Genomic DNA, 26269 nt, shown 5'->3' with positions numbered 1-26269 from the left:
GTTGGGAAGAAGACAAGTTGAGAGAGCATAGGATGGGAAGTGGGGCGAGCACAATCGGTTGTCAGTGGAAGGCCACACCTCCCATCCACACTGGTGCCCGGGCTGGCTTGCAGGCTGTGGAGCTGTGCTCTTCAGTGGTAATCCAAGGTGTGTAGACTAGTGGCATCAAGAATGGAGGGAAACAAAAATAAAGCTCTTCCCCCAGATTTTTGGGACTTCACAGCTCCACGGAGAAAGCAGGAGGAACATTAAAAAAAAAAAAAAAAAAAAAAAAAAAATGACTGATGAATTTCCCGCCAACACTGAAGGGCGGGAGTCGAGCCAGATGGCTTTAATTTGGAAAATTAAAAGACCCGTGTGACGCTTCTTGCCCCGGAGTCAATCCACTGGCTCCAGAGAACTCACTCCCGTTAGACTTACTTTTCCTGACAGTGGGTTTGAGCAGGAAGAGGTAGGTGCTGCGGCATGAGGAGGATGGAGAAAGGGGATCAAGGGAGGAGAGGCGCTTAAGGAGCTTCAGTCGCTAGCTTTGGGCCCGGCACAGGTTCGCAGAGGAAGTGACCCCTGACTCGAGCCAGCCACCCGCGTGTCCGCCGGGAGCCGGAGACAAACACACGCACGTGCGCCCCGCCCCCGCCGCGCGCACGCGCCCCAAGGCTCCGGCGGCGGCGGCGGGCGCGCGCGCGGTGCTCGCTGCCCCCACGCTGCTCCCTCGGCTGGGATCGCGGCGTCTCCCGCTCGCCGCACTGCTCCACGCCTGGCCCGTGGGTCCGGAGGCGGTAGTCGTGCGTGGGCTCGGGCGGACGGGCGCGGTGGTCGAGGCGAGGCGGCGGCGGCGCGGGAGGACAGCGCGGAACCCAGCAAGTTCCCCGCAGGCGATGTCGCCGGGCGCGGGCCCCTGCGTACGCCGGGCGCCGTGACAGGCCGGCCGGGGAGGCGCGGACGGGGGAGGCCGCGACGGAGCTCCCGGACTGGCCATGGGCTGAGACGCATCCTCGCAGAGCAGGTGCAGTGACCGGAGGTTCTGGGGAGGGAGCCCGCGTCACAGGCCCCGGAAACCTTCGGCCCTTCCTAGCCGGGTACCCTGTTGACCTTCCCTCGCCTCCTCGGGAAAGGCCCTGATGACCCCGCCTCCAGACCTCGAGTGTGCAATCCCTGTGACACCCCTCCACTACCGCCGCAGGTGACGCGCAGTGCATACCCTCACTGTACCCGGCGACCCCAGCCCACGGGGCCTTTGCGCCAATGCCTCGAATGCCCTAGTATTTTGAGCCCACAGTCTGCCTGCACTGTGCCTGGGAACTACCCGGGATCGCTTCCTCTTTCCACTCGACCAAGGAAGGGGGTGGGGGCAGCGGTGGGAGGGGAAAGTGGGAGTGGTGGTCCATCCCTCCTGAGTCCTTGGTGACTACAAACCCATCCTCTTTCTCTCAAGCCTATAGTGAAAGTGACCCTTCCATATTCCACCAGAACATGCCGGGGTGACTCCCTCCCAGATCTTCCAGTGGCCTTCCTCGCTCTCCTCAGTGACACTATGCAACCCCTGCGTGACCTGCGAGGCCTCTGGCTCCTGCTGCTCTCCTTCTTCCTGCTCCTCTTTGAGGTAGCCAGGGCTGGCCGATCTGTGGTTAGCTGTCCCGCCAACTGCCTGTGCGCCAGCAACATCCTCAGCTGCTCCAAGCAGCAGCTGCCCAGTGTGCCCCAATCTTTGCCCAGCTACACAGCACTTCTGGACCTCAGCCATAACAACTTGAGCCGGCTGCGGGCTGAGTGGACCCCCACCCGTCTCATTAACCTGCACTCCCTGCTGCTGAGCCACAACCACCTGAACTTCATCTCCTCCGAGGCCTTTGTCCCAGTACCCAACCTGCGGTACCTGGACCTCTCCTCCAACCATCTCCACACACTGGATGAGTTCCTGTTCAGCGATCTGCATGCGCTGGAAGTGCTGTTGCTCTACAATAACCGCATTGTGGTGGTGGACCGGTATGCCTTCGAGGACATGGCCCAGCTGCAGAAACTCTACTTGAGCCAGAATCAGATCTCTCGATTCCCTCTGGAACTGATCAAGGATGGAAACAAATTACCCAAACTAATGCTCTTGGATCTGTCTTCCAACAAGCTGAAGAAGTTGCCGCTCACTGACCTGCAGAAATTGCCAGCATGGGTCAAGAATGGGCTGTACCTGCACAACAACCCCCTGGAATGTGACTGCAAGCTCTACCAGCTCTTTTCACACTGGCAGTACCGGCAGCTGAGTTCCGTGATGGACTTCCAGGAGGATCTATACTGCATGCATTCCAAGAAGCTGCACAATGTCTTCAATCTGGATTTCTTTAATTGCAGCGAGTATAAGGAAAGCGCCTGGGAGGCTCACCTGGGAGATACCTTGACCATCACGTGTGATACCAAACAGCAAGGGATGACCAAAGTGTGGGTGACACCAAGCAATGAGCAGGTGCTAAATCAGGGGACTAATGGCACAGTGACTGTGTCTGAGGATGGCAGTCTTCGTTTTGAAAAGGTGCAGGTCGAGGATGGGGGTGTGTACACTTGCTATGCCATGGGGGAGACTTTCAACGAGACACTGTCTGTGGAGTTGAAAGTGTACAACTTTACCTTGCACGGACACCATGACACCCTCAACACAGCCTATACCACCCTGGTGGGCTGTATCCTCAGTGTGGTTCTGGTCCTCATATACTTGTACCTCACCCCTTGCCGCTGTTGGTGCCGGGGTGTGGAGAAGCCTTCCAGCCATCAAGGGGATAGCCTCAGTTCTTCTATGCTCAGTACCACACCCAATCATGATCCTATGGCTGGTGGGGACAAAGATGATGGTTTTGACCGGCGGGTGGCCTTCCTGGAACCTACTGGACCCGGGCAGGGTCAAAATGGCAAACTCAAGCCAGGCAACACTCTGCCGGTGCCCGAGGCAACAGGCAAGGGCCAACGGAGGATGTCAGATCCTGAGTCGGTCAGCTCGGTCTTCTCTGATACGCCCATTGTGGTGTGAGCAGGATAGGTTGGTGGGGAGGTTCTGCCCCAGGAGAGGTAGTGTACCCTGAGGGATAGGAGGGGATGGAAGAGAGGGCTGGCTGCCCAAGGGAGTGGGTTCTTCCTGACCACCAGGGAATTGGTCATGGGCACAAGAGCAGGCAAGACCCCAGCGACAGAGTGGATGCTGCAAGTTTCACATAAGGATATATTAATCCTCAGGCAGACACCACACCCCTACCCAAAGCCTTGGCTATTCTCAGTGTGGTAGAGGAGGAGGGACGCGACTGAGTTGGATGGGAATGAGGAAAGGGGTGAGGGGAAGAGCAGATTCCCAAAACTTTTTTGAGGTCATCCCTAGCTCCTTTAGAGAAAACCATTTGAAAAACAATTTTTTTCTGTCTCTGCCCACCCACACCTGTGAAGTTGTGTGTGTTGGGGGAGCCTCCACAGGAGCCATGCTGGGACGCTGCAGTGTCTTCTCTGGTCAGGAAGTCCCATCCAGAGCTAGGGGATTGAAAACCTTTGGAAAATGAGTCAGGGAAAGATGGAGGCTTAGATCTATAGTGCTGCCTAAAGCTGCTATGAGGCTTCTCCCCGGGAGTCCAGAGTAGTTGGATTTTTGCAGGAGTTTGGCCTCTTGCCTGTTAGTTATGGCAGCAATATAGGATGTGGTATCTGTGCCTCGTCCTGGGGCAAGTGGCACAGATAGGTACAGAATGAATTAAGGGGTTCCTGTCTTCACGTAAAATTTGTAGATAGGACATAAATTCCAGGTAGGCTAATTCCCTGGCTGAGGAAAAGCTTTGGTTAGTTTTTGACTCCCGGTGTATGTCTGTTGGGACCACAATAGGGGATGCTTAAGGCGGAACATTATGGATGACTGCCACTAATTGGCACAAGGGCCACTCTCCCTGAAAGCATGAGGAAAACCAGCCTCTTTGATGTAGCAGCCAGCTAGACCTACCTGATTTTCTGTGTGTGCCCTCTCTTCAGTCAACCCTCTAATCAACTCAGGTGGGGTTCTGAGCCTTCCATATTATGCTGCTCTGCAAAGGGAGGAGTCCAGTAAAGTCCGGTCCTGCTCAGCTAGACTAGGTCTGGAGATAGACAGGACTCAACATTTATCTTCTCTCTGCTAACAAGGCTGCCTCACTCCTGCTGCGAAGCCAAAGTGTGGGATTTTGTTGTCCAGGAGGATTGGAACCTAGTGGTCTCTGTCCCACAATAGTGCTACACAGTGTGGCTTAGAGTTCTGCTCTCCCCACCAGGCTCTAAGTCAGCCTTGCAACAGAGGCATAAGGGGCAGTAAACTTGAAAAGGAAGTTCCATCATACCATTCCTCTCAGTTGGAGGTCAGTGCAGTTGTACTTGTCAGAGCAGAGAGCCTTGAAAACAAACCCAGCCTTAGCTTCCATCCAGGCTTGTGAAATGCTTTGGGTACAGCGATGACTGTGCCCAGCACCCTTTGACCATGTGCAGGTCCAGGAGCTTTGGAAGGGGGTGAGCAGGGCAAAGGTGAAAGCGCTCCCCAGTGTTGGTCTTTTTCAGTGTCTTTTCTTTCCTTTGTTTCCTGTAGTTGGAAGTTGTCCAGGTCCTCCAGTTTCCTGACCTGCTTTTTAAGTTCTAAGAGGTGTTGTTTACCTATGGTGAGGGCTGCTTAGTGCTAGGAGGGCCTGTCAGGCTGCCTCTACGGACTGGGGAAGAGAAACTCAAGTAAACATTGTCCTCTGTTCCTGGGATCTCAAGGCTGCTGCTGTCCATCCTTTATTAATAACCTAGCTTTGTCAAGAGAGAGGTGCAGCGATTCCCCTTACCTAGTTGCATGCTCATAGGTATGCATGCCCGTAGGTATGCATGCACACCACACCAGCACCTTGACCTCTCCACTGGGACAGCGAATCTGTGGCCCCGTCTAGAATGGCCTCCACCCACGTGTACAACTTCTCACACACAATTTTCTCGTGCTGTAGGAGAGACAGTGACTATGCCAGGCTTCTCAAATGCACAATCTCTTGTACTTTAATTTCTGAACACCTTGAACTTTACCCATATCTCCATGGCTCTGAATAACTTCCCTGCAGAGGCCAAAGTCAGGGGGAGCACATGGTGGAGTCTTTGGGAGAAGGGGTGGTGAGGCACCAGCTGGTTCTACAGACTCCTCAGAAACCCTCCTTAAAGACAACACGTGCATAAGGTAGGAAGCTAGAACCAGAGCAGTCAAGGACCCCAAAGGATGCTAGTCGTGGCAAAGCAGCTCTGAGTTATTCTCCCTGTGTTATCTGTCCTGAGAGACAAGGGTTAGAGAAGAATGTTGTCTGGTTGTATTCCAAAGACTTCTGGGGACTTTGTCACCAGGTCTGAGAGCCATCAGACTCATCAGGAAATGGGGAAATCTCTTATGTGGCAGATTCCATCTAGGGCTGTGAAACTCTTTAAAATGGAGGCTGAATGAAGTTTGCCTTTAGGGGCATTCTAGCTGAGCTCCTAGGGACCAGGAGGGCCATTTTCTTTGTAAGTCCTACTCTGTAGCCCCAACTCTCCCCACTACATCCACTAACATGGGCCCTAGTTTGAGACACCTGGAGGATATGTCTGGACACCACTAGGGCATTTAACTGACTGGTCTCTTGTGGTTTCAGTTCTTATAACCCAATAGTAGCTCTCTCCGTGTGTATGTGTGTGTGTGTGTGTGTGTGTGTGTGTGTGTGTGTGTGTGTATGTGGGTGGTGCATGTGTATCTGTATCCCACATGTATGACCCATTAGACCTTGGAAAGAAAGCTGCCAGGTTGACCTTCATCTCATCTGCACCCATAAACTGTTTCCCAGGAAGGAGAAGCAGGTGTCTCTGGAGACAGGATGTGACAGGGCTCTATAGTCTGTGTAATTACCTGTGATCCTTTACTTTGCTGTATCTGTGGGGCTCCTCAAAGAGACCAGGAAAGGGTAGACCCATGTGGGAAGAAGAAAGCCAACTTTCCGGTTTTGTGTGTGTTCTTGCCTCTGTAACTCCCTTTTCCTGTGTCTAGGACTCTTCCACCCACTATGTATACCAGGCTGGAGAACCTTAGAGCCAATGGGCTCTATCAATACTAGACAATGACCATTAAACCTGGCTTGAGTTTCTGCTCTGGCACAGTTTGTGACGGTTTATTTATCTTAGCCTGTGGGTGGGTTCAGCATACTTCAAAAAGGTGTGGCATATCTAAAGAGAGACTCTCTTTTAAGTGTCATTACCTGTATTGTCTAGGAATTAAGTATGAAATATGTATCATCCAGGCATTGAGATTAGACAAGAGAATGGCAAACTTTTCCTTATAAGTCAGACAGTAAATATTTTAGGCTTCACCGTTTATTAACCCTCAACTGCACTGCTATAGTGATCAAATGTCCAGACAATATACAGATGAATGGCGGTGGTTCTGTCTCAATGCAGTACTCTGTTCACTACAGTAAAATGCCCAAGACAGGGTATTTTAGGAGGAAAAAAGGCTTACTTAGCTTACAGGAGGATGAAAGTCCAAGATCTGGTGGTCATATTTGTTGTGCATGTCATGAGGGCCTCGTGGTGTATGTCATCAGAATAATGGGAGGGCATGCAGAAGGGATCAAGTGATGAGACAGGAGGTAAGGGAGATCCACTGGTTTGGTTTGCTCTTTTTATGACAGCTACTTTTGTAAAAAGTAGCCAGGGTCCTATGAGAACTACATTAATGTCTTCTAAGGATGGTGCCCTTGATGACCTAATCATCTCTCACCAGACCCAGTGTCTCAAAAGATTTCACCTTTCAGCTAGTAGGGTCCGAGAGTCTAGGACATAAATCCTTTAGGTACTTAATTCAAATCATTGCCAAATATAGCATCCAATGAAACTTTACTTATGGGCATTAAAATGTTAATGTCTTTTGAATTTGTTTCAACCAGTTAAAATTGTAAAAGTTACCAAACTTACAGACCACACAAAATCAGGCAGGGGTTGGTCTGCTGAACAGACCATAGTTTACAGAGACTCAAAAGCAGCATCACAGTGCCTGAGCAAGCAAGAGTCTAGATACCCTGGGCTGAGGCTTGTACATAATGATGATTTTCTAGGTCCCTAAGGGGGAGGTTGCCTCCCTACAGGCTTCTCTTAAAGGCTAGATCAAGCTTTCTAATTGGTACAATGGGAAAATGCTTGGGTTGAGAGGTTGCTTTTTTTTTTTTTTTTTTTTTTTCTTAATGGTGGGAAACAGCTCACTTTCATAAAATTTTGATTATTACCAGGATATTTTCATCTTGGGCTAAAAGCATATTCATCTAATGGGTATGTTAACACTCAGTGACTGTTTCGTGTGCAGTCAGTATTTTGCAGAATAGGAAAAAATGGAATTTTCACTTTTTCTTACAGACATATCCTAACAGACATATCCTAACAGAAACTGGACTGGACTATACTCTGACTAGGCTCCTGGGGCTTCGGAAGGGACTGTCAATGGTAGATCCAAAGCGGATGAAGTCTAGGCCCACCCAACATGTGCCAGGTCTCAGCTGCTCTTAGAAGCTAAGTAGGATCAGTCCTGGTTTGTACTTGGATGGGAGACTAAAGAGAAAAAACGTACATAATTACCCTAACCTCTCATGTATATGAAATTGAGCTACTGCAGCCCACTTCTGTCTGGGAACGGTGGAGTCACCCCACCATCACTCATATCAAGTCAGTGAGGGAGATACAGATGTTGAGGTCAGAGCTCTCCATAGTCCACATCTGGGTATGTTCTCGTCTTTACAAAGTTGCTTCTGCTAGGGCTAATCCCCTGTTTGAGAGGATGGTGCTGGTAGAGAACAGGCTGGGAAGACTGCTTGGAGTTCTCCTTTTATGTTTTCGAGCTCAATTAACCTTCCAAACCTATATCTCTTCTGCTTTTTCTGCTCACTCCACTCCCAAGCCACAAGCTCCCTGGAACGTGGTCAGGACATGCAGTTTGTCTGTCAGGTCTTGCAGGACTTTCCCTCATTCCTCAGGCAGCACTTCAGGGGGGAACAGAGAAGTCCAGTGCATGGGCTAGCCTAGTCCTTCCACCTGGTCTCTCCTCCCCTTTCTGCATTTGTACCACTTATCTTGTCTCCTAGGCAACCAATGGTGATGCTGTACTTTCCCCACCCACATGGCCAAAAAAAAAAGCTCAGGCCCTGCAGTAAGGACAGTTGGCTTTCTTGGTCAGGCCACAGGGAGTCTGCTGGCTGCTTCCTCTCCCAGGGCTTTGAAAGAGAAGGCTAAAGCTGCTAGTCAGGCACTTTCATCCAGCTCAGACACTGCAGGGTAGAAGATATCAAATGACCAAAATCCTTAGAACTGCCCTGAGGCCTTCCCTTCCGGTGTGTGCCAGCCTGATTCCTGTCCCTGGAGCACAGAGGGCATAGAAGTATGGCCTGAGAGGCGTCTTGCAGTGGACCAGAACACGCAGTCCTACTAGGCGACTTCTGCACTGGCATAGACAAGGCGATGTGCACACAGGGTGGAGAGGGCTGGACTGAGGTGGTGCTTTGCACTTCTTCCCTCCCTTCCCAAAAGCTCCCTCCCTCACATGGTTTGGTTTACTGTAGGGGTGGGTCTAAGTATCACTGCTAGAACACACAGAGATAACTGAGAATAGGGTGCTAGCCACTCATGTCACCAGTGACACAAAATCCACCAGACACCATAGACTGACCTGAAATGGTTCCTTCGTTGACAGATTAAAATCCTCCTTGGGAAATTCTGACAATAGCTGGCTGGTTAATAATGGACTGCTGTTCTCTGACCACATCTGTGACTAGCCAAGCTTTCTGGGATAAGGTAGTCCCACCAGAGGTAATTTGTTTGCATTAACATTAAGCCCCACCCACTGCTGACCATCTATTCCCAACCCCCCTCCAGGACAGCTCTGGGGCACTGCCCTCCCACATTCAGCTTCTGACTTCTTTGTGCCATTCTGGTAAGAATGGCTGAGGCTAGACTAGTTTTATCATTCCTGGATCCCAGGGCAGAAAAAACAAGATAAAAAGACAAATGTTCAAGCCTGCCTGCTACTGTTGGTTCTGCTTGCCTTCATCTACTCTGGGCCAAATGCTGCCTGCCCTCAGACAGATGGAATGGAAAGTATCCCTCCTCTTAACTGAAAGTTTACTTTAAAACTGCTTTCATGTATGTGTGTGTGTGTGTGTATATACCAATGCTTGTGTGGTAATTCCAGCAAAGCATTTTCAGGAGGAGAGGAGACTATGGTCTTACTCCTAAAACAGAAAAGGGAACCTGGAGTTGAGGATCCCTGGAAGCTAAAAGATATGTACCTCACAGTATCACATCCCTAGAATTTAGAATATAGGCCCAAGGTTCCAGAGAGGAAGCAGAGTCAGAGTGGTGGTGCAGTCATCAGCACTGTTTTGTTTGTTTTTCTAGACAGGGTTTCTCTATGTAGCCCTGGCTGTCCTGGAACTAGCTTTGTAGATCAGGCTAGCCTTCAACTCATAGAGATCCACCTGCTTCTGCCTCCTGAGTGCTGGGATTAAAGGCTGGGATTTGCCACCACATCTGGCTGCAGTGATCACTACTATTGACCCTCCCTTCCTCCTATCCCACTCTTCCTTTAAAAGGGTAGAGTTGGGAAGGAGATATTTAGATAAGTTAGGAGCAAAGCTCCAGGCTGAGACCTTACCTTCTGATTAGACCTGGGGGGAAGCTGAGCCAATGGCAGATCTGTGATCAGCCCTGTGGCTTGACCACATTGGGTAAGCCACGGGCAAGACAACTCTCAGTAACCATGACCATGGTGGCCTCTCTTGCAGGGAGAGACAGGAGATGACCATGTCCCCAAAAGTAAGAAATGTGACTATTTGTACCCCCCAAAGCCCCTCTGAGACTTGGGTGCCTCCCGAGCATCATCTCCCACAGTTTATTGCCTCTTCAGGAAACATAAAGCCCAGGGCCAGGCTCAGGGAGAGAAAAGGACTGAACATCCCATGCTTTCCATTTGTTTAATGCTTTGAACCTTGTTCTCTTGTCTGACCCTCACAACATCCCTGTGAGGTAGGATGAGAAGCAAATAGTCTGCCTATGCCACCCAGACACTCATATAGCAGCTTTCTCAGTGTCCAAGCTGAAGAACATCTCAGTTCATGACACACAGTTGTTTTCTTGTTTTGATTTGTTTTGTGATAGTCGAAGACAAGGGTATGGGGGGTACTAACCCAGAAAATTTCTTGCTCTCAAAGCCTGCCTAAGGGCATTAAAGTGGAGTGCCTTGCCGAGACCCAGGCAAGTACATAGGAGTACTAGAAGTCTGGGGTTATCAGCTATCACAGCCATGGTGGTCTCTGCTGAGTATACTGTATTCCCTGTGTGTCTTGTCCTCACTGCTTACTCTCAGAGAAAATCCTCAGGCATGGTCAGGCAGCAAGGATCCTGATTCCCTCTCCCACAGTGCCTTCCCATGCTGTTATACTCCAAAGCCCAGGAAGAGGGGGAAGGCGAAGGCTGGCTGAGTCAGCCTGCAAGTGCTTAGAGATCTGGAGCTGAAAGGCTCCAGCACCATTCAACTAATGATTATTATTAACTCTGAACAGGCCTTGGCACAGCAGCCAGCTGGCTCAGGGGGGATGCCTGGATCTCCCACAGTGAGGTTTGAAAAACAAGACCCACAGCAGCCATGCATGGGGGTGGAAAGGTGGGGACAATGAGAGACAGGGTAGGCCAGTGTCATGGAGGAAGGGTGGCCTGCCTTAGGAGGGGGAGAGCAAGCACCGGCTGGCAAGTGATAGCAGCCTATCTCAGATGGGGATGACAGCCAGAGAAGGAAGCAAGAGTTCTCAGATGCCGAGCTCCTGTCAGTCATTCACTGCCACCCCCAACCCCAATGGGACTCACAGAAAAGGGAGGACACAGGAACAAAGGGGCTCCTGAGAGGACTCCAGACCTGAACAGTATGCCCATTACCATTTGGATTTGATACAAAACTCTTTCTAATTCCCTCAAGGTTGAGTCTGAGTATAATCAAGATTGGAACACAATCAAATATGGAATCAGGACTTAGCACGATATGGAAATTTGTGCAAATGATGGGCGACTTTTAAATCTTGAGCATCCTGAGTGTCATCCCCCGCCCCACTTTAAAAAGCAAAACAGGCTGACTGCTAGCAGCTTCCCCTAGCAAAGGATAGCCGTGTGTCCCCTCACCCCCACCCCACAGTCCCTGCCTCGATGCTGAGAAGCCCAGGTGGTATCCAGACACTGGAAGATACAAAGAGGAGGCAGACAGTGTGGGGAAGAGGGAGCACACAGCCAGGAGGCTTATGCAGCCACAGATCCCAGCTGGAGGAAGAATACCCTGGCACTAAGGTCTAATGGTTGTCCAGCTGCTGCCCCAGGATGTGAGGGCAGGTGGTGATGGAGAAGTGGAAAGGCAGGAGGGGAGGGAAGTCCCCCCCAAATCTGGCCTACCAGCAAGAAGGGCTCTTCCTGGTGACCTGCTCCCTATACTGCAGTCACATCCCTAAGTAGGAGACCACTGCTATCTGTGCCCTCCTCTCTGCTCTGCACCAATGCCCTCCAGGCCCACTGGTCAGAGGAAGCGACAGCTGGGTCCCTTCTTCCTGCAGAATATAAATGACTCCCCTTCCTCCCAGGGCTGGGAATAGACATCAGATGGCACAGCCCACGCAAACTGCCGGCTGTCAGCACGCCTGCCCGCCCGCCCAGCAGCCCCCGCACCACCTGGGAGGAGGCAACACCTCAGGCAGGCTCAGGCTTTCTGGCATTGCCTCTGTGCTCTGAGAACAAGCTGCTGAACCTTACCTGGCCCACCCTGGGGAGCACCCAACATTGGCCTTGATGAGGGAAGGAGCCAGAGCCCTGCATCAAAGTGACCCTAGTGAGAATCTCTTTCATGTGGCCCAGTAACCATTCCTTCCAAGCACACAGCACACTGGATAGCTTGACAGGGAGAGAGGGCATTGAGGGGGAAAAAAAAATGGTTCCCCTTTGCACTGTAGGAGCTTCTTTCTGTAAGCTGTAAAGCTGTATTTAGACAGCTGCTGATAAGAGTTGCTATCTCCCTAGAGAAAAGCATGGTGAGGTCCACGGAGAGAACACTTCTGCCCTACGGTCCCCATTCCTGTACTATTGAATCACACCCACCTTGTTTCTGAGCCACCCCGAGAAAAGGCCTTAAGTCTTCAGAGGATCTGAGATGAGCAACAGACACTTTTCCTTCGTCTCTGGACCTGGAGCTCCAGCCCCTGTACTGCAGGCCTCCCAGGGTTTCTGATGGGCTCTGTCTCCCAGGTAGAAAGCTGCATGGGTACTTTCCTAGATCAGCAATCCCCAGACCTTACTAGGATCTATAGAGGGCCCATCTCCTGGACTGACCCACACCACAGTTAACTAGTGTGACATCCAGTCCTCATCACCAGGGATGCTCTGGGGAACTCAGTTGGACCAAGGAGGTATCTTGGCAGGGAAGAGAGCCCAGTTGGTACCGAAATCATCCCACTCTTGAGCCATGGGGCTGGCAGGAGACAATAACTAAGGAAAACTTGAATGTCAAGAGAGAAGAGGAACCAGGGAGACACTGTTTTCCTTGGATCAAGAGGGTCCCACTGCCTGGTTTTTATTTTGTTCTGAAAGTTTCAGAATAGTTCCCTGGAGCAATGTGCTAAGTAAATACTCTAAGCCCTAAGGGCAAAGTGTAAGATGCCCAGAACTACTCTACCCTGAGAATGGATGTCAGGAGCATACCCAGACTCTGCAGTCTAGACCCAGAGGTAGCTGGAAGAAGTTCTTACTGAGCTAAGGAGTCCAAGAGTCCAGGGCTTGGTTAAGGCCAATTTCCTCCTGTTCCTCCAAAGAACTTTAAAGTGGCTTTAGTGCCTTTACTATCTTATTGTTCAGGGACCTCACCTCGGTCCCTGTCCATGATACATGGCCCATGTTCCTTGGTTCAGGAGTTAAGTCAGCACAGATTTCTGAAGGGCACAGGAATAGAGATGTCCCTCCAAGGGGGTAAAGGAAGAATAGATGAAAGAATTACATCCTGAGCTGTCTGCATGGTCCAGAGCTAAGAGAGTATTCAGTGATGTCAATCTGCCAGACACTGAATGTTAAAGGTAAGGGCCTTTCAGATGAGGAAACGGAGATCCTGAGATGGAACCTGTCTAAGTTTGGCCTACAATACAGACTGAGACCATGGGCTCTCCACAGTACTGCTTTTCCATAAGGGATCCCAATGTCTGTGGCTGTCATTCATAACCAACAGGAACACAACTCTTCATATCAGGCACATAAGCAAGTTATCACCATCACCACCACCACCACCTAATCCTTCTGTAGCCCACCAAGAGTGAGGCTCAGTTTCTCCAGAACCTTCCACTTGTACTCAGTAGTACATTTCCCCCATTAGAGCCCACCAGATCACCCCTCAGCAGTAGCAGCTGGGGTTTTTGCACCCTTTGGCTCAGCCATGAAGTGCAAAAATTTGTGTGCTTCTGAAGTGGGTCCTGTGAGGATCAAGGAACTGCTGAAGTCCAAGGCAAGAATCCCACCTCGGTTCAGAGTTCAGAGGCATTCACATTTCTACTTTCTTCCTTGGCAAGTAGGAGCTGGAGATCTGGTGCATGATCACCAGGGCCGGGTACATCGGTAAAGCCAGGCACAGATACCAGGCTGCACCTTTGATCTGGGCCTGGAACCACACTGAGTACATGCCCAAGAGCACCGTTACAGTAGCCATCAAGTAGACAACCAGGCCGCATGTCAGATGATAGAGCTTGAGGCGAGCCACCTTTGAGAGCCGGGCTGCCCTGGGACAGAGGAGGCGGAGCCCACACAGTGCTTGTCCCCCAGTGGCCAACAGTGTCAGAGCTCCTATCCAGCTGTGCCAGGACACCAGATGGGACAGCTCACTGCGGATCTTGCTGGAGATGATGAAGCCCAAGCCCGAGATAGCACAGAGGATGGCAATGGTCTGCCCTGCCCAGTGGAGTCGAATCCGGGTCTTTCGAGAGCAGAAGAAGAACAGGGAGTGCTCAGGTGAGAAGAGTAGAATAGCTTCAGCCATGCAGAGACAGAACTGTAAACACAGGAGAAGGCCAGTGAGCCTCTATTCTGCATGAAGCCTGAGAAAAAGGGGTTGTTCTCACACATCCAGAAAAACATGGAGAAGTTAAGGGACTTCCAGCTTCACACACGTCCTTTCTGGATCATAGAAAACATTGAACTTTTTCCTGATTTCCAGAAGGCAAGGCCTTAATAATATCCCTCTCACATCTTCCTTTCAGGTCCTAGAGGGGAAATATCCCCCTCCCCAACCTCAAGCCCTTGACAATTTACTCCATCTTCCCCAATCCTATAGGTTTCAGGGAAAGATGAAGTCCTCTATCCCCCATCTCTTTGATCCTTAGAAAGGCTGAAAACCTGAATGTTTCCCCAAGGATTAAGCTAAGTATATCCAAACTCACCGCCAAGGCCATGAACACAGGGTGCCAGGAGAAAAGACCTAAGTAAGAATCAAAGAGAACAGGCTGACGGCTGGGCATCACGGATATTGCAAAAAAAAAAAAAAACAAAACAAACAAACAAACCTGGCCACAAGGGAAAGGTCAGCATACTGTCTCAAGCCTAAGCAAGAATCAAGAACTCACCACAAAAGGGTGGCGGCCAAGGGGCCCTTACACCACCTTGTCCTGGATTCTGCATATGCTGCCAGCCCAGTCCTAGACTAGACCTTCCTTAGTTAGCCCTGACCCTCCTCACGCTTTTGTATAAGAGACCTCATTCTAAAGAAGTGTCAGTTCTGTCTTTTCAAGTCCCAGGCTCCCAGGACTTCCGGGGACCCGCCCACTAGGCCTTTATAACCACTCCTTGACCCGCCCCTCCTCGATTGAGGGTCTAGGTTTCTAGTTTCCCAGCGCGCTCAAAGCGGCCCCTCCAGCACCTAGGCCCCGCCCCTTCCATAGCCCCGCCCCTCCTCGCACACTCACTGGTTCCTGGCCGGGACAGCACAATCAGAAAGATGGTGAAGCCCAAAGCTATCAGGTGCGCCAAGATCCCACTGCCTCTTCGCAGCCAGCGGGTCAGTCTCGGCTCCCTCGCTGGAGCGGGAACCAGACCTACCTCCTCGGGCTGCATGGCAATGCCAAGCCGGCTGGTACAGTTCAGCAACCAGAGGCTTCTTCCGGGTTTGCGATCGCGGAGGCGGCTGCGGCTACAGGAGAGGCTCCTCCCCGGGGAGGCTGCGGGGCCGTGTGGCGGAAGCGCCCACAGCGCCCTCTGCAGACTGGGGGGGAAGCGCCTCGGCCTCAAAGGGCGGCTCCCGGAAACCTCCATTGACCTAAGCCGGCTCCCAACCCACCTTCATTTCTACGTTTGGGGTATCTCAAGCAGCCTGTGAAAATCACACCCATAGCAGCTGATATCAGCGAAACCCGAAAGCATACACTTGGTTCCCTGACCCTAGAGTGTGACCCAGTATTTTGAGTTTTCCAGAAGTACTGGATTCCCCAAGCTGCTCACTCTCTAGACTTGTCTGGCTTGTTCAGGAGACAAGATTCCTCCCTGCCTAAGCATAAACGAAAAGACAAAGCCAAAACATAATGACCCAAACCTGGTGGTTTCAAGAATGAGAACCAAAAGGTAATCCCATCCCTATTTACAGCTGTCCCCTATAAGATACTCCAAAGGCTTAGGGCACTTCAGTCTTTGTGAACTCCACAGCTCACAGCCCTGAGGAGCAAGGTGATCCAGAGGAACCAGGGTCTCCCACAAACCCAAGTTCTGCAACACTATTACTTCCAAAATGTTATGGCCCAGCCTATCTGCGATAAGCTTACCCCATTCTTCAGGGCAAACTCACAGAAGAGGCCACGACAAGCTAGCCAGGGAATGGGGAGATGGCCCAATGGTTAAGAACGTGTACTCTGACCACGCACACGGGGTGGGGGTGGGGTCACAGCTTACTGTAACTAGCTGGGGGGGGCTGATTTTAGGGCCTCTGAAGGCATCACATGATCACACACGTACATACCCACCATCAGACATACATACACAAATTTTAAAATGGAAAAAAAAAAAAAAAAAAAAAAAAGAGCTGTCCTGTCTAGGACCGCTAGAGCATCAATCACCAAGCTCAGTCTCTACATGGTTGAGAAACTAAGGCTGCTTTTAGAAGTGGGAAGGGCATGAACAGCCAAAGAGACTGAGGAAATAACTTGTAGAGGAATGGAAGCCCAGAGTTACTAGAAAAACAGAAAAGGGCCATAAGCTAACTCCCACAGACTCTTGGGTAGAGTCAAAAGTGTGACTCCCCTCCCCTGCTCATTTCCTTCCCCAATGGAACCAGAGTTGTCTCTCTTAAGACTTGGGGTCCTTGCTCACTCAGAGTCACATGCCTTCTCATCCTGCCCGGAAGGAGATGCCCAGTGACACCAGCTCCAGGTTTTGTGCACTGTGTATATGTACACAGCTTATCGTCTCAGCCATACACTGGGGCTGGGGAGAGTAAGGACACCATTGGGCTACATCATTTTTCATCCTTTTCTATGTTTCTGTTTTTATATTTTCTTAGCAGCAACAGAACAGGGAGACAGTCTTGAGGTATTTTAAAGTTTTTTTTTTTTCTTAAAAAAAATAATATAAAGTTATAAAAAGCGGCAGCAGCCTGGGGCCCGGATCTGGAGGGGAGGAGGTGCTCGCGGCTCCGTTGCAGTGGGCAGGCACTTTCTCATTAATGGGCTTTTGACTGCAGGAAGACAAGAGGTAAGAGACAGGATCAGGGAAGGGGCCTAGCTGCTATCCTTCCCAGTGAACATCTGGGCTAACCCTTGAATTCCTTCAGCTGGCCCTGACAAATACAAATGAGCAAGGGGAAAATAAATGCCAGCCTAACAGAGCTGGAGAACACACATGCACACAACTGTATACACAGGTAGCCCCTTCACCAACTATCTGATTTCCCTTATAGGAGCCAGGCCAGTGGGCATGCACCTAAGACATGCCTAAATCAGGAGACTATTACCCTGTCTCACCACCCCCCCAGAAGTCCCTCCTTACAGAGATCACAGACATAGATCACAGTAGGGTTAAACAGAAAAAGGTAAATAAACCCAGCTGCAAGCTTTACTAGAAACCTGGAGAAGCTGCTGTAATCTGAAATGACTTTGTGGACCTAAAGCTGAGCACTTGCTTTCTGATGTCCTAATACCAGAGGAAGACCCAAAGAACTAGAACAGCACACCCATCCACAAACTCAGCATGCTGGCACCCAAACTCCCTTTCCTTTAAGGAAAAGTAGTTCCCTAGAGGGAGGGTCACAGTCAGTTCAAAAAGAAGTATCCTCAGATTAAAGCAGGAGAAGACTGGGCATAGGAAACGTCCCTCAGGAAAAAGCTGGGGTCCATCCTGGAAAGAGCTGACCAACTTCTCCCTAAAGTAGATGGCCCAGGGGCTCTCTCAACTTCCCCTTTATCCCCTTTTTTGGAGTCATCTCCTTAGCTCGCTCTCCATGTCACATACCTACTATGTTCCCCAACCTCAGCCCTCTGACCCCTCTGCTCATGTTTTTCAGGAAGCTGGACTGGTACCTTCAGTGTAGAGCACTTCTCCTCAAAGGGCAGGGCTGGACCTGGCTTCTTTCGACGCACAGTGCAAGTCCCATCAGGAGGGACACTAGCCTGACAGTGCTTGGCCTTGACTGGCCGGCAGTAAGTGGCCAGGTTTTTCCGCTTCTTGGCTACCTCCTCCTCTGAGAGGCAGTTGGTTGGCAGGACCTTAGCTGGGTGGCCAGCCGTTCCCCGGTTCTCTAGCTGAGAAGCCTTGACTGGTATGGGGGATGAATGAGGGGAGCCCCGACAGTCCAGGGGACCTGCTCTTTTCATTCTTGGCCCCACTGTTCCATTAAGCCCCATGCTCAGGGTTGTCTTAGTCTTGGCTGAGAGACCCCGACAGCCAGAGGGTTTGCCTTTTCCAGCAGGCTCCAGGATACAGGTCCGTTTGAAAGTGGTAGGGCCAGGGGATAACTTCCGCTTTCGAGAAGGGGCCTCCATCTCCACCCCTTCCTTGCCTTTGGATGACTTGCTGGCCTTGGTAGGTGGCAGCTTGCTGAAGGATGGAGATGGAGTGTTGGCAGGCAGTGGTGAGGTAATAGCCTGGCTACCGCCCATGCACTCTGCCTGGCTGCAGGCAGCGGCTACACTGGGGGAGCCTGCAGGGTAGCTAGGGGCAAAGCTGTCCTTCATGGGGGGTATGGAAGCTGGGCAGGCAGGTCTTGGGGGTGGGCCTGGAAGTCGGGGGCAGCTGCCCATAGAGGATGGACTCAGGGGATCAGATAGGGAGGGGCTGACAAGATGGGATGGAGGTTCAGCGGCTGGTGGGATCTTCCTGTAGCAAAGAGAGAGTTTCACTGTGATATTGAGCAAACTCCAGGGCCTTGATAATATACACCAGTCTCTGCACCTTCGGAGCCAAAGCCCCAAAGCTGCTGCCCCCTCCTGGGAAACACTGGAACTAAGAGCCGAGGAAGGCACAAGAGAAGGAATGACCTATCAGTACAAGACATATGAACTGGCATGTAGACCCATCAACTACCTAATATTTGGTCTCAGTCTGGGCATTCCACCATCCTACAGTACCTAAAAGGTACTAGAAGTGATGGGTAAGAGTCTAGATTCATCCCCACCACTCATCCATGCCCTCCTCCAGGCTACCAAGTCTTACCCCTTCATGCCACACCCAATTTGGGTTCTTAACAATCAGCCAAATGCAGCATGCCAGACTGGGGCTTCTGAAGCCCAAGTAAACTAAAGCCTGAGAAAGGAAGTTCTGAGTCCACAAAACTCACTTCCACATGTGTGAGCTGAGGTGCCTTTCCAGCATGGAGCTGAGTGCTGAGCAAAACCGGTCCAGCCGGCGGCTAAACACATAGCATCCTGGGCTTACCAGCCGGCTTCCAAATGTGCAAAACTGGAGGCAGAGGAAAGAACATGGTTGGTAGGGCTTGAGATACAGGAAGGCATCTGCCTACAAGACTTAGCCACCCTCCATCCCAGCTCCCTGTCCTGTGTCCTTACCGCCTGTGGCCTAGGGGGCCGGGTTGTATAATGGCAGTCAGGGGGAAGGTGGAGGTCATCAGATGTTCCCTCCTCCTCACTCTCCTCGCTGGAAGCCTGGGCCCCACCCCGGGGCAGAGGGAAGGGGAATAGGCCTGGATCCCCATCGCCACCACAGGGACCTTCATCATCCACCTCACTCTCAGAGGAGGCCTGGGACCTGGAAGTGTTAGGGATATGGAGATGATGTGAATGACGGAGAGAGAGAGAGAGTGTGTGTGTGTGGGGGGGGGGGGGTGTCCAAGCTCAAATAGCTTGGGTACTCAGAGGACAAGCAAGGGGTCGGAAAAAAGAAAGTATAATATAGCTCACTAAGGTCCACAGCTTCCAAGGGATTCTCCCCCCCCCCCAGCCTCTTCCTAGCTAGGCTTTGCCTCTTGATGGAGAATAACTGCTTCGGACTCTCTTTCTGCATAAAATCTTCTCAGCTGAACTACACCTAGTCAACTCCCTCAGCTTCTTCTTCATCACACATGCCTGTGAGCCTGTCTGCGAGCTGAGCCTGTGTTTCACGTCTACCCCTCGTACTACAGGCAGAGATCACATGAGTTTCTTTCAGTAAGGCAGCCTCTGTACACAAGGGGGCCACTGGATGATTACACGGTGGCACCTGCTTCACTCAGAACCCCGACCCATTCAGCTCCCTGATGACAAGTGTTAACCCATGGGAGTAGCTGAATAAAAGTTCATATCCCAGTATGTGGCACACCTCACAGAGGCTGGAGTGCTTGGGCAGGAATAGGGCAGTCACCTGCCTCACACCACCGGTAGGGTTCAAGTTATCTTCCCATGCTCAGAAGAAGTGGGTACATCTTCAGGACATTCCCTGGGCCTGTCTCTAGGGCTTCCTGGTACCTTTGGGGCTGAGTATCCCTAAGCTAGGTAGGGTTAAGATTCTGTACATACCTGGGAAGTGCACAGTATGGGTAGGCCTGCTTAGAACGAGCAGTGGTGGTGTTGGGGGCAGTTGCTGCCACCACACCCTGGACAGCAGAGGGAGGCTCCTGGGAGGGGCGCTCAAGAGCTGGCTCTTTCCGTCCTGGGCTCTTCTCCTTGGGAGACTCTCCTTTGCGAGAGCTGGCTTTCAGTTCAGCCACTAGCACATCAAAGTCCTTGGTCCTGCCTGGGACCTCCCTGCGTTGGTGCACTGAGTGGATCTACAATACAGCAGGGTAGAGGAGTAGGGTAATCTGAGCAGGACTGAGGGGTATCGGTCCTCTCTGACTCAGAGAGGGTGTGGGTGTTTGTGTGTCCATTTTACTCTCTCATGGGGAAAAAACTCTCTGTTGGGTAAGGAGATCTGAAGGTACGTAGACATCTTGTGTCCACTATGGTAGCCTCTTCTCCCCTTCCCTGGTATATGCCAAGCCCCATCCTTGAACTGAGTTTCTTTCCTTTTGTTTTTAAATAATTTATTTATTTTTATGTGCACTGCTGTTGGTGTTTTGCCTACATGTATGTCTGTGTAAGGGTATCAGATCTTGGAGTTACACTTGTGAGTTCCTGGGAATTGAACCCAGGTCCTCTAAAGAGCAATCAGTGTACTCTTAACTGCTGAGCCATCTATCCAGCCACTTGAACTGAGTTTCTAATAACTTCTTAATTCTCCTTTCTAAGGGTCCATGTCTACGCTGACCCCCCCCCCCAATCACCATGCAGAGGGATGGGTTACCTTGCAGGTCAACAGGCGTGTGCAGATCTTCTTGGTCTCTGGATTTATGACCCCACACTGCCTGTTAAGGTCAAACTCTTTACCTGTGGGGAAAGAGTTTCCAATGAATCTCAAGTCCATTTTTTTTTTTTTTTTTCCTTTCAATCCAAGGAAGAATCTGGCCTTTTCCTGCCAGGGCCAAGAAACAGCAGGACTAAGGCAGAAGAGCTGCATCTTCAGGTCTTGCTACCTGCTGGGCATAAACTACCCCAGACCCATCCCTGGCCCAGGCACTCTTGGAAGACTAGAAGCCCAAAGAAGGGCAGCCCATACCAAGAAGCAAAAGCAGCCACAGGCATCTGAAATGCCAGGAAAACCAGCTGTGGGATGAGGAAGGAGATAATGGTCAATAGCCCAAGGTGAGAATGAGTGACTTTGTTGGCTTGGACACAGGGTCTCTCAGACTGGCTCAGAGACCTGGACCAGCAAAGCTTCCTGGGAACAGGTAGGACAGGAGGTAATGGGGCTTCTGTACCCTGTAAGCTGTAATGGCCAGACCTGGCCAGGTCCACTCCTTCCTGACCTCACACCTTTCTTAGCCATGTCTATAACTACTCACGAGCCATCTTTCGGTGGGTTTTAGGAGGCAGCCTGGCTCCACTGGGCTCCTTCTCCGGGGGGCTGCCTTCGGCCCTGTGACTGGAGCCCTCACCAGGAATTAACTCCATGTTCTCTCTGCCAGGAGGTTCTTTAGGAGAGGGGGCCGTGGGGACTTTTCCGGGGCAGTCCTTGGGGAGGCCTCCTGGCTGACTGAGGGAAGCAGAGGGTGGAACCACCCTGACTCCATGTCCATCAGGCTTCGGGAGACTGGACATCTTCTCCAGATTCACCACAGGCACGAAAAGGCTACACGTGAAGAGAGGGTATGGGCTGGGAGGTGGGGAGGCTGGGACTGGGGTCTGGACTCTAGCCCAGAGCCATCTCCTCCCTAGCTCTGGAACTTGGGTGGGCTCCAAGAGAGGCGTGGAAAAAGGGGGAGCCTATGTTCCCTGGAATATATGGAAAGGAGCTGGAGATGGGGTTAGCTATTTCTTCCTATGAGCAGTATCTTGCAATCCAGGGCTAAGTGTCAACCTTTTCCTGGGTCAGGGTTAGGGTAAGGGTCAGGGTCAGAGCTAGTCTTTGGGGTTTTCCAGACTCTTACCAGAGGTTGTCCTTCTGGGTCTTCTCAGGAGGCTGATGGCCACGGCTCCGGGACCCCTGGCCCTTCTCCCTGGAGGAGGTTTTGGTGGAACCTGGGGCTCTACAAGCTGGGCCCTGCCCATTCACTACATGGCATTTCTGAGAGCTGGCAGGGGCTGGAGGAGGGGGTGGGGCCCGGGCATAAAGCTTGCTGAGGGGCCCATGTCTTCTTTCTGTCACCAGGAGGTGGAGAGAGCAACTGAGGTGAGTGGTATTGACTGCCTCCTTCCCCAACCTCCTAACAAGCCCACCGATTCTTTTACAGAAGCTGAATTGCTAAAGCTTGGGTTGTGAGCTGGTCTCCTTCCCATCCAAAATTGAGCCTTCAAGATTCAAAATTGTAAACCACACCTCTTAAACCTCTTAACTCTGATGGATGCTAGAAGTTAGTTCCAACAATAATCCTGACACCTACAACACTCACGCTGTCCCCGGCACCACCTTCCTTTACCCCCGTGACCTCCCAACTGACAATGTCCTAAGAGTTCCATGTTCTACCTTCCTGTCCCCTTATCACATCCCTGGGGTGCCCCTCACCGCAATGCTTCTGGAAGGCTTGAGGCTTCACCACCTGGCTGCAGTGGTTACATACAACCAAATAGAAGTCATCATGGGCAGGGCAGTGCCCGAAGATGGACATGTCTGCAATGATAGAAGCCGTTATCACTGGGGTTAAGGACTCAGGACTTCTCTAGATCAAAGAGTACACTCACCCCACTACTTAGAAGGCACTCTGCCTTCCAACTGACATTCAGGCTTTTGTGGGGGATGCTCCCAGCTTCCAGTCCAGTCTAACCAGACCCAAAGTGTATGTATGGGCTTTCATGTGAATGGGCACCAACCACATGTGATGAGGATCTCCAACAATGGGCCATAGGAGCCAGGGCAACTGGCTGACTCAGACCTATCAAGATGAGGCTCCCCCAGCAGTCTTGCTGCTTCAAGCTATCTCCCCAAAGTGGAAGAGGGAAGTTGGACCACTCTTCCCTGAGTCTCAGTCCTGTGTGTGCTGACTCCCACCTTCTTTAATGAGGGTCATGGCGTCCAGCTTCTTCGTGTTTTTGTTACTCTCCTCCAGTTCAGCCCCTGGAGGAGAAGCACAGCTCAGGAGGCCCATCCCCTACCAAGAACCCAGCAGGGCCTGCAGCCCAGTGGTATGAAGCCCATACTCCCAGACAAGCACTCAGAGTTCCTGGAGATACTTTCAATGGGTCATTCACAAGTGCCCATTTTCCCTTCATGTGCCCCTCTGAGATGAGAAAACCCATTAGGAAGGATCATAAAGACCCTTCCCTCTCAGGTACACTGCAGGGCTCCACTGTTAACTAGGTGGGTAACTGTGGATAAATGTCTCTTTTCTGGGTCTTGCTTCCCCATTTGAAAGGGAAATGATTCTAAAATTTTTCTACAGGTCCCTTTTGAGACTGCTTACATGGGTCCTTTCTGCTACTCTGTGGCATCCCAGACAAGTACCCTCCCAGATTCCCACCCCCATAAGCTCATTTTGCTCCACCCAAGTTACCATAGTATCATCAAAGTTACACTCAGCTTCTCAGGTCCTGCACTGAGAGGATGGCCATAGAGTAGAGAAACTGCTGTCTTTGGACCCTTTGGCATCTTCAAAGTCTCCTTGATCAGCTACGCAAGCCCCTCCCCTTCTTAGGGGGGCTTTGTCCAGGGGCTGCCCTTGTACCTCAGTTTCTGGGTTAATGACAAAAACATCTTAGCTGTGCAAAGCAGCTCTTTCCCCATCCCCCTACCTCATTCCTCACCCCCCTCCTCTAAGCCCCCTCCCTGTCCCTTGGGGGGAAAAATCAATTCGGAGTCACCAAATTCATCTGACTCCATTTCCGGTTCTCAGTGCACCTAGACCCTGACTAGGGCCCCATGTCAGCCCACTCAGCATGTGGCAGTCCAAGGGTGGCCTGTACTCCCACTAGGTGGGCTCTCTAAAGCTCACTAAGGGGCTCTCCAAAGCCCCTTTCCAGGGTGAGAAGACTATTGGCAATCATAATACCCAGACGTAAGTGGTAGTGGGTTAGGCATGCAAAAGACAAGAGGCAGCTCCCACGCGTCTAAGTCCCTCAAATGCAAGTGTGGAGAATGATAGCACAGAGCTGGAAGTCAGTCGTCTCGAAAAGAGAACAAGTGTCATTAGAGACTGCTCCATGAGATCTCCTCCTCCACCTCTTCTCACTTGCAAACTTCTTCAGGGGTGTGATGCTTGCTGTCACCCCGAAAGGCCACCAGGCCAGGTGCTCCCTGGGGCCCAGAAGACAAAGATCAGAAGGGGCTGCAGGCCTGTTCACCAAAGGCACTCAAGGGCCTACAGAAAATAGGGGTCAAGGGAGAGAGCCAAGGGGCAGGGCAAGAGGCCCAGGAAAGGATGGAAGCTTGGAGGCATGGATGGATGGACTGAAGGAGGGCGGTAGGGAGGATAGATGGATGTATGGAGGATGGATGAACTGAAGCAGAGGGGGGCGGGGGTTCACGAATACTGCAGCAGGCAGAGAAATGTGGAAAAAAGCTAAGGTGTAGGGCAAAAGGCAAAGGATCAAGGGGACGGGGAGGGGGGCACAGAAGTGGGGTGCGTGGGAAACACGTGGAGAGGACTGTTGCAGATGGGTAGAGCCGGAGCAGGTGCAGGACGGATGGAAGCTGAAGGCCAGCGCACAAGAAGGAAGATAATGGCAAGTAAAGTGGGGGGCAGGTACTGTGCACCCGCAGAGGCAGAGGTGGGCAGGGTGGGCTGCAAGCGATGCGCCGGCGCTAGGACCCGGAGGCGCGAAGGAGGCTGAGCAGGCGGGCACTAGGACCCGGCGGGTCCTTTGTTTGGGGGGCCGGGGAGCCGGACGGCGGCTCTAGACGGCGGCTCCCCTTAGCTGGAGGGGGCCCTAAGGGGGGAGGGGAGGTAGTGATGGGGTCCCCGGACTCTAGTGTGGCTGTACTCACCATCTGCCGCAGGCAGGTCGGCCCGTTCCACCCACGAGCTCCAGCTCTGTCCCGCGAAGTCATCGAGACTCGGCACTCGCCGCTCCAGAGCGGCCATTGCTGCCACCGCGCGTTCACGCACCGCCATCACCGCCGCGGACGCGCGCCCGCCCCGGCGCCGCCGCCGCGCGGCCCCCTCCCCCACCCTCCCCCGACCGGGGGCACGCCTCCCTCCCCCTACCTTGCCAGTTCACTCTTTGCGCAAGCGCAGTTTGGGTGTCCTGCCACCACCTCCTCACTCCCGCACAGCTTTCTGGGAAGTGTAGTTGCGGAGTGGTGGCGATGCCTACGGAGCTAGCCGAGGGATCCCTTCCAAAACGCACAATCACACGCGGGCAAGGAGAGATCAAAACCTCGGGATACCCTCTTCCAACCCCTCTGCTCACATCCTTTGCGTCACCAGTCCACTCTTCCAAGCTTACTACGCACACCCGAGCCCCAAATCTCTCTCTGCCCAAGATACCCACTAAAGCCGTGCATCCGCCAGCTGGCTGGCGCCCCTTCCTGGGCTGGCGGCCACGAAGCGACTCTGCTCCCCTGTAGATCGAATAGGGTAGGTGCAGGGAGGTGGGCGCAGTGAATCAGAAGGGCAAGGGGAGGGAGTCTGCAGGACGTGCTGAAGGACACAGGGCTTGGAGTGGGGGAGGGCCCCAGCTCCTGTGCTGTTCCTCTGTGGAAAACCCACGCTGCCTTGATGCAGAACGGAGGGTTGGAGTGCTGTTGTCTAGGTTTAGGAGGACCTGGCTGAGCTTGCCAAGATCACCTGTCAGTATGACAGAAGACTATCTCCGAGCCAGAACCAGCCCCGGAACTAGGGTGGCCCCTAGGCTTCTGGTGTTTGCAGTGTCTCTGTTGTTGATCCATCTCTCTCCTCCTGAGAACTACGATCGATAACCTGCACCGCCTCTTCCCAAATCCTGGCTGAACCCTGACTCCATCCATCATTTTGGCTTCTTTTTCTAATGAATATTTTCACCGCTGGAAAAGCTACCACTGAAGCCTTGGCATAGGGAGGTTTCTCCTCATTTTTTTTTTTTTTTTTTTCTCTTTCCTGCTAAGACCCAGGAAGTACCTTAATCACCCACCTTCTCAGCTGATAATATTTTTTCCCTCACACCAGAGACAAAAGTCTGCCCCCACCTCCTATCCCATTCTCGTTGGAAATGAAATATTAATCCTCTTCCCTCCTCCCCCCCCCCCCCGCAATACCTCACATCTCACGCCATATTGCATCCCTTTGCCCAAAAGAAACCAAGTTTGGGAGCAAATAAGT

The 26269-nt window shown here is 51.9% G+C and overlaps 3 protein-coding genes across 4 annotated transcripts; 1 reads left to right on the top strand and 2 right to left on the bottom strand.

Moving 5' to 3' along the window:
- The first annotated feature begins 862 nt into the window (after positions 1-862).
- Positions 863-6137, top strand: Amigo1 (adhesion molecule with Ig like domain 1). Its single transcript, XM_051177733.1, has 2 exons — positions 863-1006; positions 1436-6137. The coding sequence occupies exon 2, from the start codon at positions 1535-1537 to the stop codon at positions 3014-3016; it is 1482 nt and encodes a 493-aa protein (XP_051033690.1). The 5' UTR covers positions 863-1006; positions 1436-1534; the 3' UTR covers positions 3017-6137.
- A 3841-nt stretch (positions 6138-9978) lies between these two features.
- Positions 9979-15372, bottom strand: LOC127216860 (probable transmembrane reductase CYB561D1). Its single transcript, XM_051177731.1, has 3 exons — positions 14991-15372; positions 14469-14506; positions 9979-14080 (listed from the first exon to the last, which is right to left on the bottom strand). The coding sequence occupies exons 1-3, from the start codon at positions 15334-15336 to the stop codon at positions 13577-13579; spliced, it is 888 nt and encodes a 295-aa protein (XP_051033688.1). The 5' UTR covers positions 15337-15372; the 3' UTR covers positions 9979-13576.
- A 1218-nt stretch (positions 15373-16590) lies between these two features.
- Atxn7l2 (ataxin 7 like 2) lies at positions 16591-25130 on the bottom strand. 2 transcript variants are annotated; one of them, XM_051177730.1, is made up of 12 exons: positions 24958-25115; positions 23528-23706; positions 23026-23091; positions 22543-22647; positions 21968-22178; positions 21383-21669; positions 20785-20867; positions 20019-20269; positions 19074-19272; positions 18845-18966; positions 17589-18384; positions 16591-16747 (listed from the first exon to the last, which is right to left on the bottom strand). In XM_051177730.1, exons 3-12 carry the CDS (start codon positions 23042-23044, stop codon positions 16733-16735), a joined length of 2088 nt encoding a protein of 695 aa, XP_051033687.1. In that variant the 5' UTR covers positions 23045-23091; positions 23528-23706; positions 24958-25115; the 3' UTR covers positions 16591-16732. The 2 variants fall into 2 exon arrangements, with proteins under 2 accessions (XP_051033687.1, XP_051033686.1); XM_051177729.1 differs by lacking the exon at positions 23528-23706 and having other exon boundaries at positions 24958-25130.
- Between the last annotated feature and the right edge of the window lie 1139 nt (positions 25131-26269).

Source organism: Phodopus roborovskii, unplaced genomic scaffold (assembly GCF_943737965.1).
Source record: "Phodopus roborovskii unplaced genomic scaffold, PHOROB, whole genome shotgun sequence".
NCBI lineage: Eukaryota > Metazoa > Chordata > Mammalia > Rodentia > Cricetidae > Phodopus > Phodopus roborovskii.
Note: the sequence above shows the minus strand (reverse complement) of the source record. Positions and strands in the feature narration are given on the sequence as shown.

Coding starts and splice junctions, on each gene's coding strand:
- LOC127216860 (XM_051177731.1), bottom strand. CDS start 15,336: ATGGAGGTTTCCGGGAGCCGCCCTTTGAGGCCGAGGCGCTTCCCCCCC. Junction 14,507..14,990: donor GCTGTCCCGGCCAGGAACCA/GTGAGTGTGCGA, acceptor ATTCTTACTTAG/GTCTTTTCTCCTGGCACCCT. Junction 14,081..14,468: donor CTGTGTTCATGGCCTTGGCG/GTGAGTTTGGAT, acceptor CTGTGTTTACAG/TTCTGTCTCTGCATGGCTGA.
- Atxn7l2 (XM_051177729.1), bottom strand. CDS start 25,084: ATGGCGGTGCGTGAACGCGCGGTGGCAGCAATGGCCGCTCTGGAGCGG. Junction 22,179..22,542: donor AGCCTTCCAGAAGCATTGCG/GTGAGGGGCACC, acceptor TCCTGGTGACAG/AAAGAAGACATGGGCCCCTC. Junction 18,967..19,073: donor GGCCCCCTAGGCCACAGGCG/GTAAGGACACAG, acceptor CTCTGCCTCCAG/TTTTGCACATTTGGAAGCCG.
- Amigo1 (XM_051177733.1), top strand. CDS start 1,535: ATGCAACCCCTGCGTGACCTGCGAGGCCTCTGGCTCCTGCTGCTCTCC.